At 60.3% G+C, this 14,875-nt stretch overlaps 1 protein-coding gene across 2 annotated transcripts; it reads right to left on the bottom strand.

Annotated features, from left to right (window-relative positions):
• Positions 1-6,528: 6,528 nt before the first annotated feature.
• LOC142043190 (tumor necrosis factor ligand superfamily member 10-like) lies at positions 6,529-13,553 on the bottom strand. Of its 2 annotated transcripts, XR_012653974.1 has the most exons (6): positions 13,243-13,553; positions 9,527-9,673; positions 9,169-9,205; positions 8,539-8,646; positions 6,783-8,272; positions 6,532-6,673 (listed from the first exon to the last, which is right to left on the bottom strand). XR_012653974.1 is itself a non-coding variant. In XM_075054060.1 (5 exons), exons 1-5 carry the CDS (start codon positions 13,471-13,473, stop codon positions 7,830-7,832), a joined length of 966 nt encoding a protein of 321 aa, XP_074910161.1. In that variant the 5' UTR covers positions 13,474-13,553; the 3' UTR covers positions 6,529-7,829. The 2 variants fall into 2 exon arrangements, 1 of the variants encoding a protein (XP_074910161.1); XM_075054060.1 differs by having other exon boundaries at positions 6,529-8,272.
• Between the last annotated feature and the right edge of the window lie 1,322 nt (positions 13,554-14,875).

The raw sequence follows: 14,875 nt of genomic DNA on the forward strand, positions 1-14,875 counted from the left end.
ATGGTGATGGTGGGCGAGTAAAAGAGAAATGTTGCAATGGTATGAGACCTTTCTTTGCGTCTTGTCTTCCTCTCTTCACACTTGCTTCTTTTTAACGTGGAAACATAATTTTCCTCCGAATGGGAATGTATGCTTTAATGGCTGGAGGTCTGGTACATGTGGGCAAGGTGGGAATAGGAGCTTAGAGTGTGACTTTGTAGTTGTTCTGTCTGTACGTGAAAACCTGCTGACCCCATTAACCAACATAAATGGTGTCCGTGTAAGGAAAATACTCATTTCAGCTCCAGACCTGTTTGAAGCTGTGGTTCTCTGTGTAGGGAAACTTGCAGCAAAACTACCTGTTTGTCGTTATTACATTAGCTACAGTGGTGATGCGCTGTGCCCAGAATGTGAGGCTCTTGAGGGGATTATGCGGGTAGAGATGTATAGCTCTATACTGGGGTTGGTGCCTTCCCTTTCCCAGTGAGATAACGGGTTATAGAAACTCCTGTCTGTTTGCTGTCTGCTTTTATTGAATTCCTTTAATTCCTACAAAAATAAGTTCAACTCTTTCATCAAAAGTTCTGTGCAGGGGAGAGACGGTACTCAAGTTTTTTAACTTGAGCATTTTCTCCGTTGGCCCTCATCAGCAGTGCTGGCTGGGAAGGGATTCCCCTTCCATGGGGCAGTTCGAGCTGCTGCAAAGAGGTTTTTTTTGCCTTGTCCAGTTCTTGTTTTTCCATTGCTTTACCTTCGGAGCGACTCCAGGAGGAGCCCTGGGGTTTCTCTTCCGCAAACAGCGGGTTATACAAGTCATACATAGCTGGAGACAACCCATACACTTCATAAATAACACCAAGCCTGCGATCTCCTTAGCTAAGCATGAAATGGTGCTTGCAGCACTGGGTTGAACCACCAGAAATAAGGCTGAGGTTGATGCTCTTGCAAATGCCTTTTTCATCTGTTGCTGAAACCTCCGAACTCCAGGGGGGATGCTCCGTGCAAGGAGGTGGCTGTAGGGCACCCTCCTCTTTACCCTCACCCAGAAGAGGAAGGGACCTGGCAGGGCTGGAGTTACAACGTCGTATTTATGAATTAAATTACTGGGGACCGTTCTGGGGAGGGTTTGGATGCCTACTGTAGCTGTCGGCCTTCTTAAGGGCAGGATGTGAATTGGGGTCGTTGACTTTGTACTTCTCCCAGCCTAGTGCTGGGGTTTGAACAGGACACAAAACGCACGCGGTAATTTATTATGGAGATACGGGGCCGGCGGGCTCTCACCTATGCTCTGCTGCTCACCTGTCTTCTCTGCCTGTCCACGGAGAAGCTCCCGTCCTCTGAACTTCGCCTGAAGGAAATAAAGTGGATGAGGGGGCCTGACGCCGTCCCTTCCCACCCTGCCAGGGTCCCAGCTGGACTAAGGCAGCGGATACGGGGGTGTCAGTGAGGGGTGGGCTCCTGCGTGGGTCAGGACTTGCTTTAGCAGCTTTGTCCGGGTGCCCAGGGACAGGCAGGAGACGAGCGAGGGGCCGGGCTCCTCCTGCCTTCCCCCGTGCTGCAGGCAGCAGGTAAGTGGAATTATTTTTTCCTGGTATCTCCAGCTTGTCTCACTTGGGAAAATAACGGGGAAAACGGCCTGTCCTTTGTGTACGAGATCCGTGAGCCTGGATTAAGCTGGCTCAGCTGTTTTCTTGTCTCCAGCTTGCTCGTCCCAAGGGCAGAGCCGGGGAGTTGTCGGTGCTGGCAGGGGAGCCTGGGACCGCGCCAGGGAGCAGCGGTGATGTGTCCGCGAGCGAGGAACGGCCGAGCTGCTGGCATCAGCTTCGCCGCTTCAGCAGCCCTGAGGTCTGTTGCGCAGAGTCCAAGGTCTGAGCAGAAAAAGGCAGTTCGCTCTGGAAGGGGAGAGAAATCACCTTCAAATCTTTCCTCTGGGACCTCAGCACCAGTCCCCATGGGGCTGCAACTGTTTGGGGAAGGCGTTGTGACCAGCACGGCTCCAGGAGACTGGGCATGGATGGGATGGATGAAAATGGGCTCCTGCCTGCGGCAGCACAGGGTTCCCTCTGCTCACCCCCCTTGCGGGAGCATTAATGTTTTCCCGTTGGTTTAACGAGCATCCTGCCTCCTACAACTATTTGAATCCTTCTGGCTGAAGGAAAGAGATTTGTTGTTTTGTTTTCCCCTCTCTCAGGCTTAATTAATGCTTGGGGGAGAGTGGTGGCTGGGTGGGATGTCCCGAGGTGCCCCCAGGGCAGATGCACCTCAGGGCAGAGCGGTGGGTGCCAGTGGTGTCTTCGTGCACGTGATAGTGGGGTCACAACCTCGGGCTCGCTTTCTTTGTACGCTTTATTTACAATGTCCCAAGAACTGATTTCCTGGCGTGTTGACGTGTTTTTCAGTGTGGATTTCCTCCTTCCCGCTGTGAACTTCTTCTGGGCTTGGGACTTGAAAGTAAAACAAGATCTTGTTTGGAAGGGAACAAAAGACTTGGATGTAGTGATGAACTGGTTAATAGCAACAGGAGGGGGTAAAAAAAAAAAAAAAAAGATGTTTCAGCCCCAGAATTTATTTTGAGACAAAGAGCAGCACAGTTAGGGCTGTAAACGCCCTTGGCTGGCTGGCGCGTTGGTCTGCACTGAATTGAAAGCAGAGCTTCGGGCGGTGAAGATAAGACGATCCTTTGGCAGTGACTACAAGGAAGCAGTATGTGTCCAGACCAAATCAACACGACAAAGCCATGAGAAATAAGGTCAACCTGAAAATGTTATTAGAGCTGCAGTCATGTCCTCCCCCTCCCCATTCTTTTTTTAAAGCAGGAGGAAAGGGCAGGGGAGGTTTCTGAGCTGGCAGGGATGAGGCACCTGAGCAGGTTGGGGAGCTGAAGCAGCTTTCAATTTCAGGTGATTTTTTTTTTTTTTTTCCCGTGTGATTCTGAGCTTGATGGATGTCGTCTGCCAGAGGCCAGGAAAGGCACCCCTGCAGCGTGCGGGCTGAGCCGCCCTGCCTTTGGCACAGGAAAGGCAAACTGCTTTTTTGCTGTGGGAGTAGTTTTGTAACTGGTCTGTTGGCACCGAGGTTGAGCACCAATCCTTTTCCCTGAAAGCACATGTTCCTCCAGGCAGCGCGGGCAGGAAGCCCACCTTCCCTGGCATTGCCCCGGCTCTGCCCTCGCAGCTTCAGGGAGAAATCACGGCAGGGCAAAGTAATCCTGCCACGGGCAGCCAGATGAGTAATGCGACAGGCGGCGTTATTTTAGACGCTACAAGGTGCCAGATGCTCTGTGGGAAACGCTCTTGGTGGGAAATCCACAACAGTGAGTGGCTCAAGGTTTTGCCTGGTGGTGTCTGTGCCACCAGAAATCCCCCCGAGGTGGTTTGGGAAGCCGTGCTTGCTGGAAACGTGGTGGACAGAAGCATTCTGCGCAAGCTCCACTGCTGCAGGCTCCTACAGCATGCTCTTACCTGCAGGTCTTGGAGCCTTTTACAAAGACTGATGTCCATAGGCATCTTGTACAAGTGGGGAAACTGAGGCACAGAGGCTTCATGAGCGACCAGGTCTTCTGGTAAAGAAATGGAGTAGTGCCTGCCTGTGCTCCCAGTTGTTGCCCAACTCAATCTGCTTTCTCCATCCCCAGCAGCTGTAGAAAACAAAGGTGGTGAGGGCTAGCAGCTTATGGTTGTGACTTCAAACCCCCTTGATTGAAGACTCACCCATCCTCTTAACACCTCCAGGCTGTTCTGCAGGTATTCCTGAAAAAAAAAAATAATCTTTGCATAATGTGTCAATGAGCTCTCAGCTTGGAGAAGGCATGAGTCAGGTTCTTCTTCCAGTGACTGCCTAAAATGAAAATGCTCCGTTTCTGAGGATGTTGCACACATGGCCATTGGGTTGATCTTGTCCAGTCTTCAGGACTTTCCATTAATGTCAAACTTAGAAAAAGCCAGGAACTGCAGTGAGGACTGAAACCAGAGAGTCTCTGCAGGGATTGGGGTGGGATGTGCCAGAGCAGGAGGTTCTCCTGTGCCTATCTGCATGGGCACAATACGGGTTTGGCTCCAGTGGCGCTTGCTGCTTGTTGTTAAATTTCAAACTAATTTGGGAAACTGAAAACCGTCTTCCAGTCTGGCACATGTCAAATGTGCATCAAATTCCCGGGATCGTTTTGCTTTTCTCAACCTCTTGGGGTCTTTTGCGTTAAGCCTCCTCTAAGCTGACAGCGGGGCTGGGAAGGGTGAGGTTGCTCTAAGAGGGGAGATGTCCCGGTGAGGAGAGATGAAGAGTCAGGACCCGGTGACTCTCCTGGAGCAGCCTGTGCCTCAAACCTGCCCGTGTCCAGGACACGCAGCCCAGGGCCGGGGGAGCCCCTCACCACGTGCGGGTGTGCTGGGTTTGTTCCCCTCGCCAGCTCTGCCTCCCCTTTCTGGTGGTGCCATGGGGGCTCTGCAGGAGCCTGCTCTCCCCACGGCTCTGGAGCAGGAGACCTGGAGAAGCTGCAGAGCTGGGACCGTGAGATTCCCCCTCCCAAGCCAGGGCCAGCCTACACCCCACCCTGCCAACTCTTTTCCCCGCTTCCAGTCTAGCCCATCTCTCACTGCCCAGTGCCGCTCGGCTCTCGCCAGAGCCATTGGGCCTGATGCTTGTGGAGTTCGCCTTCTCCAAAAACATCCACCCACAGGTCTTCTCCCTTCCAGGAAAGCAGAGCCCGGCTCACGCAAGAGGCTGCTTTACCTGCGCCAAGGGCTCCTGCTTGCTGCGTGGCAATTGGCAACCTCTTACATGCTCCACCAGTCTGGAGAGTTGCTTTAAACTCTATTTCAGACAAAAAACTGTGAACCACCTGCTGTTTCCTGCAGCCCTGGGTTGTCCGATTCAACCCTGAGCTCCCACAGCTGCTGCCAAAGGGCAGCTCCAGGGCTGGGGATGCGGGAGCCGGGATGAGCTCAGTGCTCGCCGTGGGGGGGGTGGTTCAGGCCAGTAAGGATTTTAAGAGCCCTGGGAGCCTGATTCCTGTTGTTGGGCACCAAGGTGGTTGAGAGAGCAGGAGGAGGAACGAGAGGTGGAAGAAAAAGGGGCCGTTTCAAAGGTGGCTTTGGAAGGCAGGGGTTTGTGGGGGCCAGCATGTCTGGGGGTCTTTGCTAACCACTATTGTGTGGGACCCAGCTGTGCTGGATAATTTCGGGTTTTGTTTGCATTGGGCAAGAACACACCGCACCGATCGGGGCTGAGCGCGCTGCAGATGAAGCTCGCCTGGCCTCCCTCTGCGGGGCTGGGGGACCTCGGCCAGGGAGGGGGTGGCCGGAGGCGGGGGGGAGCAGGACCCCACAGCCCTGCCTGGAGCGGGGACCAGCCGCGTCGCCCCTTTTGCAGACGGCGGGTCGGTGCTGTCAGCGTTCTCTGGTCGGGAGGCTTTGGATGAGCCGAGAAAGTTGCCGGTGCGTTTGGGGCTGGTCCAAGGGCTTGTGTGCTGGGTGACGGGGCTGTGCCGTGCCCCTGGGGGGGCTTTTCGTATTAGCCCTGCTGGAGCAGGAGCCTGCAGGAGATGGAGGCTGGTGAGTGGCAACGTCCGTGGACGCGGGGGGATGTGGGACCACTTGGCTCAGCCTGGCACCAGCTCCCAGCACCAGCCAGGGATGCAAAGAGAGGGGGCTCAGGCCTGGAGAGCTGCGGGACGGATAGCAGGAGCAAGGAGCAGCCCTTGCCTGGCCACAGTGTGATGGGGAACGAGCCCATCTTGGCACTCCGGGGTTTGGCTGTGCTTTGGGCTGGGCTTGGCAATCCCAAAGCGGAGAGAGGAGGAGCGGCACCGGGATGCCCCGGGGTAGCTGGGCAAAGCGTAGCTCCCCAGAGCTGATGGGAGCAGGGAAGGAAGAGGAGCGGGGCTGGGGTCAGGTCCCGGGAAGGGCTCTGCCGGAGCTGGTGGGGGAGCTGCCCCTCGTCCCAGGGGAGATGACGGCACCAGGCTCGGAAGCAGGAGCGTGTCTCCCTGGGAATGCCCCAGGTAATCGTGGGGAGAGGCGGTGGCGGAGCCCTTCGAGGTGCTACAGATGCAAGATGAGGCAGGACCCGGTTATCGCCTGCGGCCTTCGCTGGGCTCTGTCTGCAGCTCTCAGGGCTGGAGCTCCTGGGAACCGCACCAGCACGTTCCCCCAGGCTGCCTTGGCACCCGGCAGCTCTGGCACCGCACCAGGGCTGCTCCGCTGCCGCCACCGGCATCCCAGCACCGCCGGGCTGGTGCGGCAGGACTCGGCTCAGGCGGGTGTGGAAGCTGGTGGGAGGCTGTAGGCAGCCGGTGGGGGGCAAAGCTGCCCCTCTCCTCTGCCCCTTTGCAGCCCTCTGCTTGCAGCCGGCCTCTGTGCTGGGCTGGAGCAGGGACAGGGAAAGAACGGGGAGCAGATACGGCTGAGCTGCAGCGAGTGGGGCTGCCCAGGACCCACGGGTGCTGCAGCGTGCCAGCTGAGCGTGAGAACTGGCCCAGACCTCAAAACATCTGGTTTGCACAGCACTGCGGCTGCTCGGAGGCGCAGGGCACGTTGCCTGGGGTGCCAGATGCAAAGAGGTACAAGACCAGTGCTGGAGTACAGGCTTTATTTAAACCAGCACTGAGAGACCCCCCCTCGCAGCTGTGCCAGCATTGGTGTTCCTTGCATCCTTTGTGGGAGCCTGTGCTGCTGTCCTGTCCATACACTCCAACAGCCTTAATATAATACAGAGAGTATACAGGTAATTACAAAACTGGGGCTGCGTCCATCCCAGCATCCGAGGGCCGAGCCAGCCAGACCACGCTCTGCCCTGCTGGAACCCACCTTTGCCTTGAACGCCGAGCGGTTGGGCTTGTTCCTCCCCGGTCCTGCGCTGCGACCGCCGGGGCTCACCCGTGAGTTGAAATCCTGCAGGTTAACGATCACCGGGGCTAAAGATGTGAGCGAGCGGGTGGCTGTGCTGGCCCAACAGGGCTGGGAGGACCAAAAACCCCGAAGAGAGAGATGCTTGGTCAGAAGCAAAGGGGAGGTGTGATGGCAAGCTCCTGGGCCGGATGGTCCTGTGCAGCTCGGCTTGGGCAAAACGCGCCTCTCTGCCACGTGCCTGGGTGCAGTTGCTTGGGCTGGTGACTGCTCCGGGTTCGTGGCCCTGCTCTTTGATCTCCCCTGATTGTTGGCATCGCTCCAGGTCTCTAATTAGCCCGAACTGAAAACTCCTTCGCTCCTTTCCAGAAGCTGATGCTGGACCTGCCTCGTACCTGCAGCCTGTCCCCTGGCGCTTCGCCCCAGGGGTGCCAGCCCTGCGCTCGCCGTGCCGCTGCTCTCCGCTAGCCCCGGCTTCTGTCCCTGCGCCTCCAGCTCGGGGTCCCCCAGCACCCGCAGCCCGGCTGGGTCTGCCCCTGCCAGACGTGGGGTCGGACTCGCAGAGGGTCGCCCCGCCACGGGGACGCTTTCTTTCGTGGTTGCGCGCAACCGGTGTCTCTCCTGCAGCAGGGAACCGTTTGGTGCTACCTGCTCCGTTTGCTCAGGTGGGAGCCAGGCAGGTGATGTGCCACCAGGGATGGGATGTCCCCCCTCGTCCGTGTCTCCCGTGGGCCCTCGGAGACCCTTCCTGGCTCACGGGCTTCCTCCCGGCTGGACGACGAGCCCCCGTGCGGCACCGAGCACAGCGGGTCCCTGCGGGCAGCCCCCCCCCTCCCCGTGCCCTCCTCTGGCTCGTCCCTCGCCGCAAGGGACAACGCAGGCAGGGAAAGACCCTGCGCCAGAAACCCCCCCCTCCGTCCATTCGTCTGTTGTCCAGTTCGAATAGCGGCTGCCCCCGGAGAGCCGACGGGCAGGAGCAGCGGGAAAGGTGGGAGGCGGAGGTGGCTGTCACAGGTCGAGCCGAAAGGCCCCGAAGTAGCTGGCTGCCGCGTCGTTGTAGTCGATGGCCAAGGAGGAGACGGAGACGAAGAGCTCGTCGCCAGCCTTCAGCTCAAACAGTCCCCCCTGGTAGAGAGCGTGGAGCCCGTAGTCCGCCTCCGGTGCCCAGCACTTGGTGCCAACCCCTTTGAGGAGGAGGATGGGCTGGCTGTAGGACGTCTTCCAGTTGATGCACTGCACGAGCTGGGGGACGGAGACTCGGGCGCTGGCCCCGTCGCTGGGGTAGCGGAAATAGATCTGGGAGTAGACGTAGTACTTGCCCGCCTGGTTGACCCGCAGCCGGCCATCCCGGTAGGTGATGTTCTGCAGGTGCGAGTGGATGGTGCTGTCTTCCCAGCGGGCGATGGCGTGGCGGCAGGACTGGGAGAGGTTCCCGAAGCGCTTGGAGTTTCCTGGGGAGAAGGGAGGGTCACCGAGGGGAGCGAGATGCTCTGGGCAGCACCCGTCAGGGTCAGGAGAAAGGGGGGGGTGGCTCTAACTCTGTCCCGGGGTTATGCACCTTGGAGGGGTGGAGAAGGTGGTCTTGAACAGGAGAAACATCTCCCCATCTGCCACCAAATGCACCCTCCCATCCTGGTCCCCTGCGCCTTTGGGTGAGTTCCTACCCCTATTGCCATTTTGGAAACGCGCCGGTGCCCAGCGGGGCTCCCCGACTCACCGTCCTGGGCCAGGCTCTGCGGGCGGAGGGTGAGATGTGCCGAGGGCTTGCCAGCCATTTTGGGAGGAACCTGCCCCTCCGAGGTGTTGAAGTAGCTCCGCCGGGCCTCTGCGAGGAAGGACAAACAGCTGTAGAGGACAGAGACCGTGGGGATGCCCAGCCCCGTGCTGGCAGAGCAGGTCCTTACTGAGCAAGCAGAGCGAGCGGGGCAGGGAAATGCCCCACTGACCCGTGGAAGAGGCAGGTTATTTGGGAATGGAAATGTCTAGTCAATCATTATCTAATATTTCTGTGCTGTCCTCCGTGGCCCCGGTTCCCCCGGACTCCAGACAGACATACAGGGCTGTCCCTCCAGCCCATTCCCTGGGGACGTATGCCCTTCAGCCCTTCCTCTCCCTTCTCCTGCCCCAGCTCACAGCACCGTGCCCGGCGGAGTTTGCCCCGGGAGCAACCGAGCTCCCCCCCCAGCCCACTGGCATCCCCGGCCACATGCTGAGCCGTGCGCACGTGGACCGTGGCTCCGTCTGTCCGGCTGCAACCCGGTCCCAGCAAAGAGTTCGTCGATGCTTTGCAGCACCGGTGAGCGGCACCCCGGCTGCTGCCACCGGTGCCGGGCCAGGAGGGACTTACCCTTCACCGCGCTCCTGCGGATAACGTTCTCCGTCACCTGGACCGTCAGGGAGGAAAAACAGGCCCAGGGTTAAAGGTGAAATGAGCATTCCCCGTGCCCCAGCTCCTCTCGTCTCTTCCAAGTCTTCATGACCTTATCTTTTCACTCTATGGCTCTGGGCTCCACCAGCTCCTCGCTGCAGAGGGCCTGGCATCCAGCCCCACTCCTCCGCCCCCCTCTTAAACCATCCTTGTAATTGTCCTCTGCCACCCCTCCGGTGAGGCAGATGGGGAAACTGAGGCAGGGAGGCAGAGAGGAGCTCTCCCATCGGCTGCCCCATCCTCCCTCCGTTCCCAAAGCCGGCGGGTCCAGGCTCACCGTGGCCACGTAGGCTTTGATGGTGTTGGCCAGTTTGAGGCAGGACTGGTTGCTGATCACCTCCTCCAGGCTGGAGCCCTCCTGCTGCTGATTGATAACCTGCAGGCACCGCAGCTCCTCCGTGCTCCCCGGTGCCTGGGCTTTGAGCTGGAACAGAAACACCCGGACATCCCCGCATCAAACTGGGCAGGCAGGAGCAGCGTGCATGGCTTGGCTGGAGGGAGCAGCGGGGATGCCCGGCGGGGTGCATGCGTGGGACAGACGCCTTTGGCCCGGCTCCTCCAGCATGGGGGTGCTGATGGCCACACCGTGGGGTGGAGAATAACCCTGAGCTGCCCCGATCCCAGGGCTGGTGGTGCGAACACCGACTGTGTCCTGTGCTGGGATGGAGTTAGGTGGCAGGAGGCTGGGTGGATCCCAAGGTGCATCAAAAATTTGGTTTTGTGAATTGGGCAGGTTAAATCTCATCTCGTCCTCCTATGATCCCTGGCAGAAGCGAGTCTTGCTCATCCAGGCTCTTCGGGGAACGTGACAGCCCCTTTCACTGAGTTCCAGTGCCAAGTGTGAGAAGGAGATGAGACTCGAGGACTCTCGCAAGCTGCAGAGCACCACGTAAAGAAAGGGAACCCAAATTTCCCATTCTCCATCTCCTTCACCTCTTCCTCTCCTGCCCTGGGGGGATGAGGCTTCTCAAGCAGTAAAACCCAGCCTTGTCTTTGAACGAGGTGTTCACAGCTCCCGGGGAAGCGGTTGCCCTGCGAGGCTTGGCTCTGTAGGGCGCACAGAGGTAAGAGCTGCAGCTGCAGGCTGGACGTGCCCAGGCAGCCTGGTCCACGCTCTTCGTGCCTTCCCGCTGCCGAGCTAAACTGGGGTTGCAAAACAAGCTCTCACGCAGCTCTGCCCTTCCAGCTGCCGAGCCGTGCTGGCCGGAGATGGAACCCCAAGCGCTCGCAGTGCTGCGTCAGCCCAGGCAGATCTCAGATGCTTTCTAGCCTGTGCTGGCTGTGGTTTGGGCTGGGAAGCCTTCCCTCCGTGTGACGCAGGCTGCTGCACGGCGAGCTGCCTCTTCCCAGGCTGTCCCGGGGCTGACCCGGCTCAGCTCTGGCTGCGGCATCGCAGTGGGGGGATAGGCACGGCTGGCTATAGGGTCTCACCGCATCATGCTGCTGTCTAGGGCGTGGGGAAACCGAGGCACAGATGGGACGGCCGCCCTGAAATCAGTGCGCCAGGAGCTGGGAATGAACACCAGCACCTTGACCATCCTACCCTTATCCCCTGGGTCATTCCCAGATACCAGGGCAGATCCCAGGAGTCCTCAGGCTTGGCCACATCATCACGCGGGGCTTGGCTACCTCCAGCACCCTGCAATTCCCCCATGTCCCTGCTTGCTCTGAGCCCCCACCTGCCTGCCTCCCTCGGCCATAGTTTTGGGCACTCACTTTGCCTAGTACCAGGACGCACTCATGTTTGGGATCCATACAGACTCCAGTAGCAGCAGAAAGACTGTGTGAGGTCAGATAAAAAGGATTGGGGTTGGTTTTTTTGCACTATTGGGCCAACTCTCTGTCCTAGCACTGGCCGGCTGGACCTGCCAGGAGCACAGTGGCTGGTAGATGGGCTGCAGTGGCGAGCTCGGAGGGACTGATGTGGTGGCTCGCATGGCTGGATGGCTGGAGAAAGGCGAGCACAGCCCTAGTAGTGTTTTCCTGGGGCTGGGTTTAGCCAGTCGGGCTGCAGTCGTGCAAAGACCTGCCTGCCCGAGTGGGTGGATGCACGGTGCCCGCCAAGGCAGTAAATCCCAAAGTGATGGGGCTGTTCACACGAAGCTCCACAACACGAGTGTGTGCTTGGGCAGGGGCAGCGCGTGCAGCTCCTCCGCGCTGCCAGGAGCGCTAATTGCGGCGCGTGCCCGCGTAACTGGGGTCAGCCCTCCTCTGACCAGTCCCGGTATGGTGGTGGCACGTTCCCAGCAGCAGTGTGGGGACTGCAACCATGTGCTTCGTCCCTCCGGGTCTGGACAATTGCCTGGCACTGACTGATCACGCTAATTGCCTTGATTAAAGCTTGCTGTGATAGGCTGTGTGTACCACCAGCACCTCTCTTCGCAGGGTAACCCCTCTGTCTGCCTTCTCTGCCTCCCCTCCCAGGGATCTTGTGCTGGGGGGGTGTTTAAAATAAGAAGAAAGCAGGAAAGTCTTGCAAAACTGGAGGCATGGGAAGTACCCCCCGTGAGGGGGTGAGGGCAGGCTGGGCGTGCCCAGTGATTCTGTGTACCTGGAGGTGCTGAGCTGTGACTACCTATCCCCAGCACAGATCCCATGCAGGGATCCAGTAACTAGCCTCTGAAATCAGCCCAAAGAGGTCAGCTGAAGTGGCTTTCCCCTCCCTTCAGCCCTCCCCTGTGGCTCTGTCTGCTTGCATTCCCCTCCTCTTTCCAGGGCCTTTCATGTAAATCCCTCACAGTGGGTGCCACATGGGATCCAGGGATGGAAACAAAGCCCAGAGCTTTGTCTGCTCCAAAGGATGCTCCATGGGGCACCAGACAGGCCTGCATCCTTGGCCAAGGCTTTTTCCTTTTTTTCCCCACCTCTGTTGTGGTTTTGTGCAATGCTTGGCACTGCAGGACCCTTTTCTTGATGGACCCTCCATCATCAGGGATGATGGGTACCATCACTGGAGCTGCCTGGAAGTCCTGAATTTCCTTCTCCCCATCGCAAAGATCTCTCCTGTTTGGCATTTTCCCCTCCTTGACCCTCCCGCTGCTCGGGGCTTGCTGAGGACCTGAATCAGCTGCTGGGGGGGGCGATGGGGGTCACCTCCGAGTTTGGGAATGGTTTGGCACGAGGGACACTGCGGGTGGGTGGGAATGGCTGGATCCCAGCGCGGTTGTTTGGTATGATTAAGCTGGAGCAAACACCCAAGAGCTGCTGGTATGGGGGGGGGTTTCCCAGCCAGGCCACTTCCAGCATCTCACGCAGGGGGTGAGGAGGATTCGGCAGTGCTGGAGCGTGGGTGGGATGGGAATGGTGGGGGCAGGGGGGGAGATGAAGTAGGAACCAGGGGCGAATGGGGCCTGGAGCCCAGGGCAGCCCCCCCCCCCCCCCATCCCCAGCTGGAGCTGCAGACTCTGATGGGACCCCAGGGCAGGGCCCCCCCCCTCCCATGGAGCCTCAGCTCCGGACGGAGCCCAGGACAAAGGGCTCCTTCTCTCCACATCTGGATCGGTGGCTCTGGGCGGAGCTGGGAACCGTGCCCACCCCCCACCCCACATCTGGATCCGCGGCTCCCAGGGGAACTGGGGGGAGTGCCCCCCCCGTGCCTCCACATCTGGATCCACAGCTCCAGGCGGAGTTCGGGGAACTGCCCCCCCCCCCGTTCCACATCTGGATCCCCGGCTCCGGGCGGAGTTCGGGGAACTGCCCCCCACCCCAGCTCCACATCTGGATCCCCGGCTCCGGGCGGAGTTCGGGGCAGTCCCCCCCCACTCCCCCCCGGCTCCACATCTGGATCCGCGGCGGGGCAGCGCCGGTAGCTGCCGTCCCCGGCGTGCAGAGGCGCGGAGGGGGGAGCGGGCAGAGCCCTCCCCGCAGCCGCCGGGTCTCCCGGGGGTGCAGCCCCCCCCCCCCCCCGCCCGCAGCGGGCCGGGGCGGGAGGGAGGGAGGGAGGGAGGGGGGGCGGGTTGTTGCGGGGGGGCTCAGGACAAAGCCCGGTCTCACCTTGGAGATGGCCATGGTGAAGTAGACGAAGAGGCCGGTGGTGGAGGCGATCTGCAGGGCGAGGATGGCCATGACGGCCACGCTGCCCCACAACGGCCCCCACCGTCGCCGCCGTCTCCCCCCCCCCCGCTCCCCGCCGGGGCTACCGGGGCCGTCCGCCAGCATACGGGCTTCCGAGCCGCCGCTGTCGGAGCGCAGGTACTGCCCGGCGCTGGGCTGGTGCGGGGCCATCGCCCGGCCCGCCCCGGTTGCCGCGACCGCGCTCCGACGGGGCCCCGGCGGCGGCGGGAGGGACCGGCCCGGGGGAGGGGGCGCGGTCTCGGGGGCGTGGTCTCGGGGGCGTGGTCTCGGGGCGGGGCCTCTCCCGCCACCACCTCCCGCCGCGGGGTCCGGCGGTAGCCCCGGGTTTGGGGACGGGGTGGTGTGTCCCCGGGAGTGACGCTTCCCGCCACCGCCAGGGGTGCAGCGTGGGTGCTGGTGGTGGGGTGGCCCCACGGGGCTGGGGGCACCCGGCTCCAGGGACCGCGAAGCCCCCCCCCCCCCCCCCGCCCCCGTGCTGCCTGGGCTGAGAACAGAGGGGCTCAGGGCTGGGGGGGGGACGTGACCCCAGTTTTGGGGTTGAGGTGATGGGCTGCGCAGTCCCAGTGGGGCACTGGGCCAGCAGGTCTGGCCAGGGCTCAGCTGGTTCCCCCCCCCCCGCCGGCCCCGAGAAGCTCAGAGAGGTCAAGGTTTGCAGAAAGGGGGTCAATCGCTGCTGAGCATCTCCCAGAGGCCCTGCTCGGGGAGGGGGCAACGTGCCCACTCTGCCCACCGGTGAGAGCCCACCCGGGGCTGGGGGGCTGTGAGCTGCAGCGCTGGGCTGGGAGCGGGGCAGGCTGTCCGCTCTGTATGCTGGGGTTTGAGCCCCAACGCTCTGTCCTGCGGGTGGGTAGAGCTCCCAAACGCCCTGAAATAGAAATGTCGAGTTGTTTGGAGAGCAAACAGAAAGGCTGGAGAGATGGCTGTTACCTGACGAATGCAATAGCCGCTCCGTAGTCAGGTGAGTCTGCGGCTTTTAGTGCTTTTTATCTCTGAAATGAAAGTAAGATCTTGATAAAACACACAAGCACTTTGGTCTTCCCAGAACCGCTCCCTTCTCTCCGAGGATGGGGCGTGGGAAACGTGGGCTGGCCTCAGCCCAAACCCAAAGACAGCTCTGGCAACCCCGAGCCTTGTGCTGGGGACAATTTAGGATTGGTGGTGAAACAGGGACCTGACTGTGAGCGGGAGAATGCAGACCCAGGTGAGACCCACGATGGAAGTAGCTGCCATGCGGCCCACCCTGTCCCCAGGACTTCAGGCCCTGCAGCCGTCCCTGGGCTGGGACGCAGGCCAGTGCTGCAGCCACAGTTCTTCGCAGGGACACGCCACAGAGACGTGGCCGTGAAGCCAGAGCTGCTCTGAGCCGACCAGGGCGGACCTCCCTGCATGCCACGGGGGTCCCCAGCTAGTGCTGCTCTCCCTCGGTGCGAGCTGTGAACCACCGCCCTGCCAGGCTGAGCTTTGATCCTTGAGGGGCTTAAAACTGTCTGTGATATTTCAGTAATAACATCAGTTCGGGATTTGGCCCTTAAGCCTGGATTTTCTGGGCTGG

The sequence above is a fragment of the Buteo buteo genome, chromosome 22 (assembly GCF_964188355.1).
Source record: "Buteo buteo chromosome 22, bButBut1.hap1.1, whole genome shotgun sequence".
NCBI classification, from domain to species: Eukaryota; Metazoa; Chordata; class Aves; order Accipitriformes; family Accipitridae; genus Buteo; species Buteo buteo.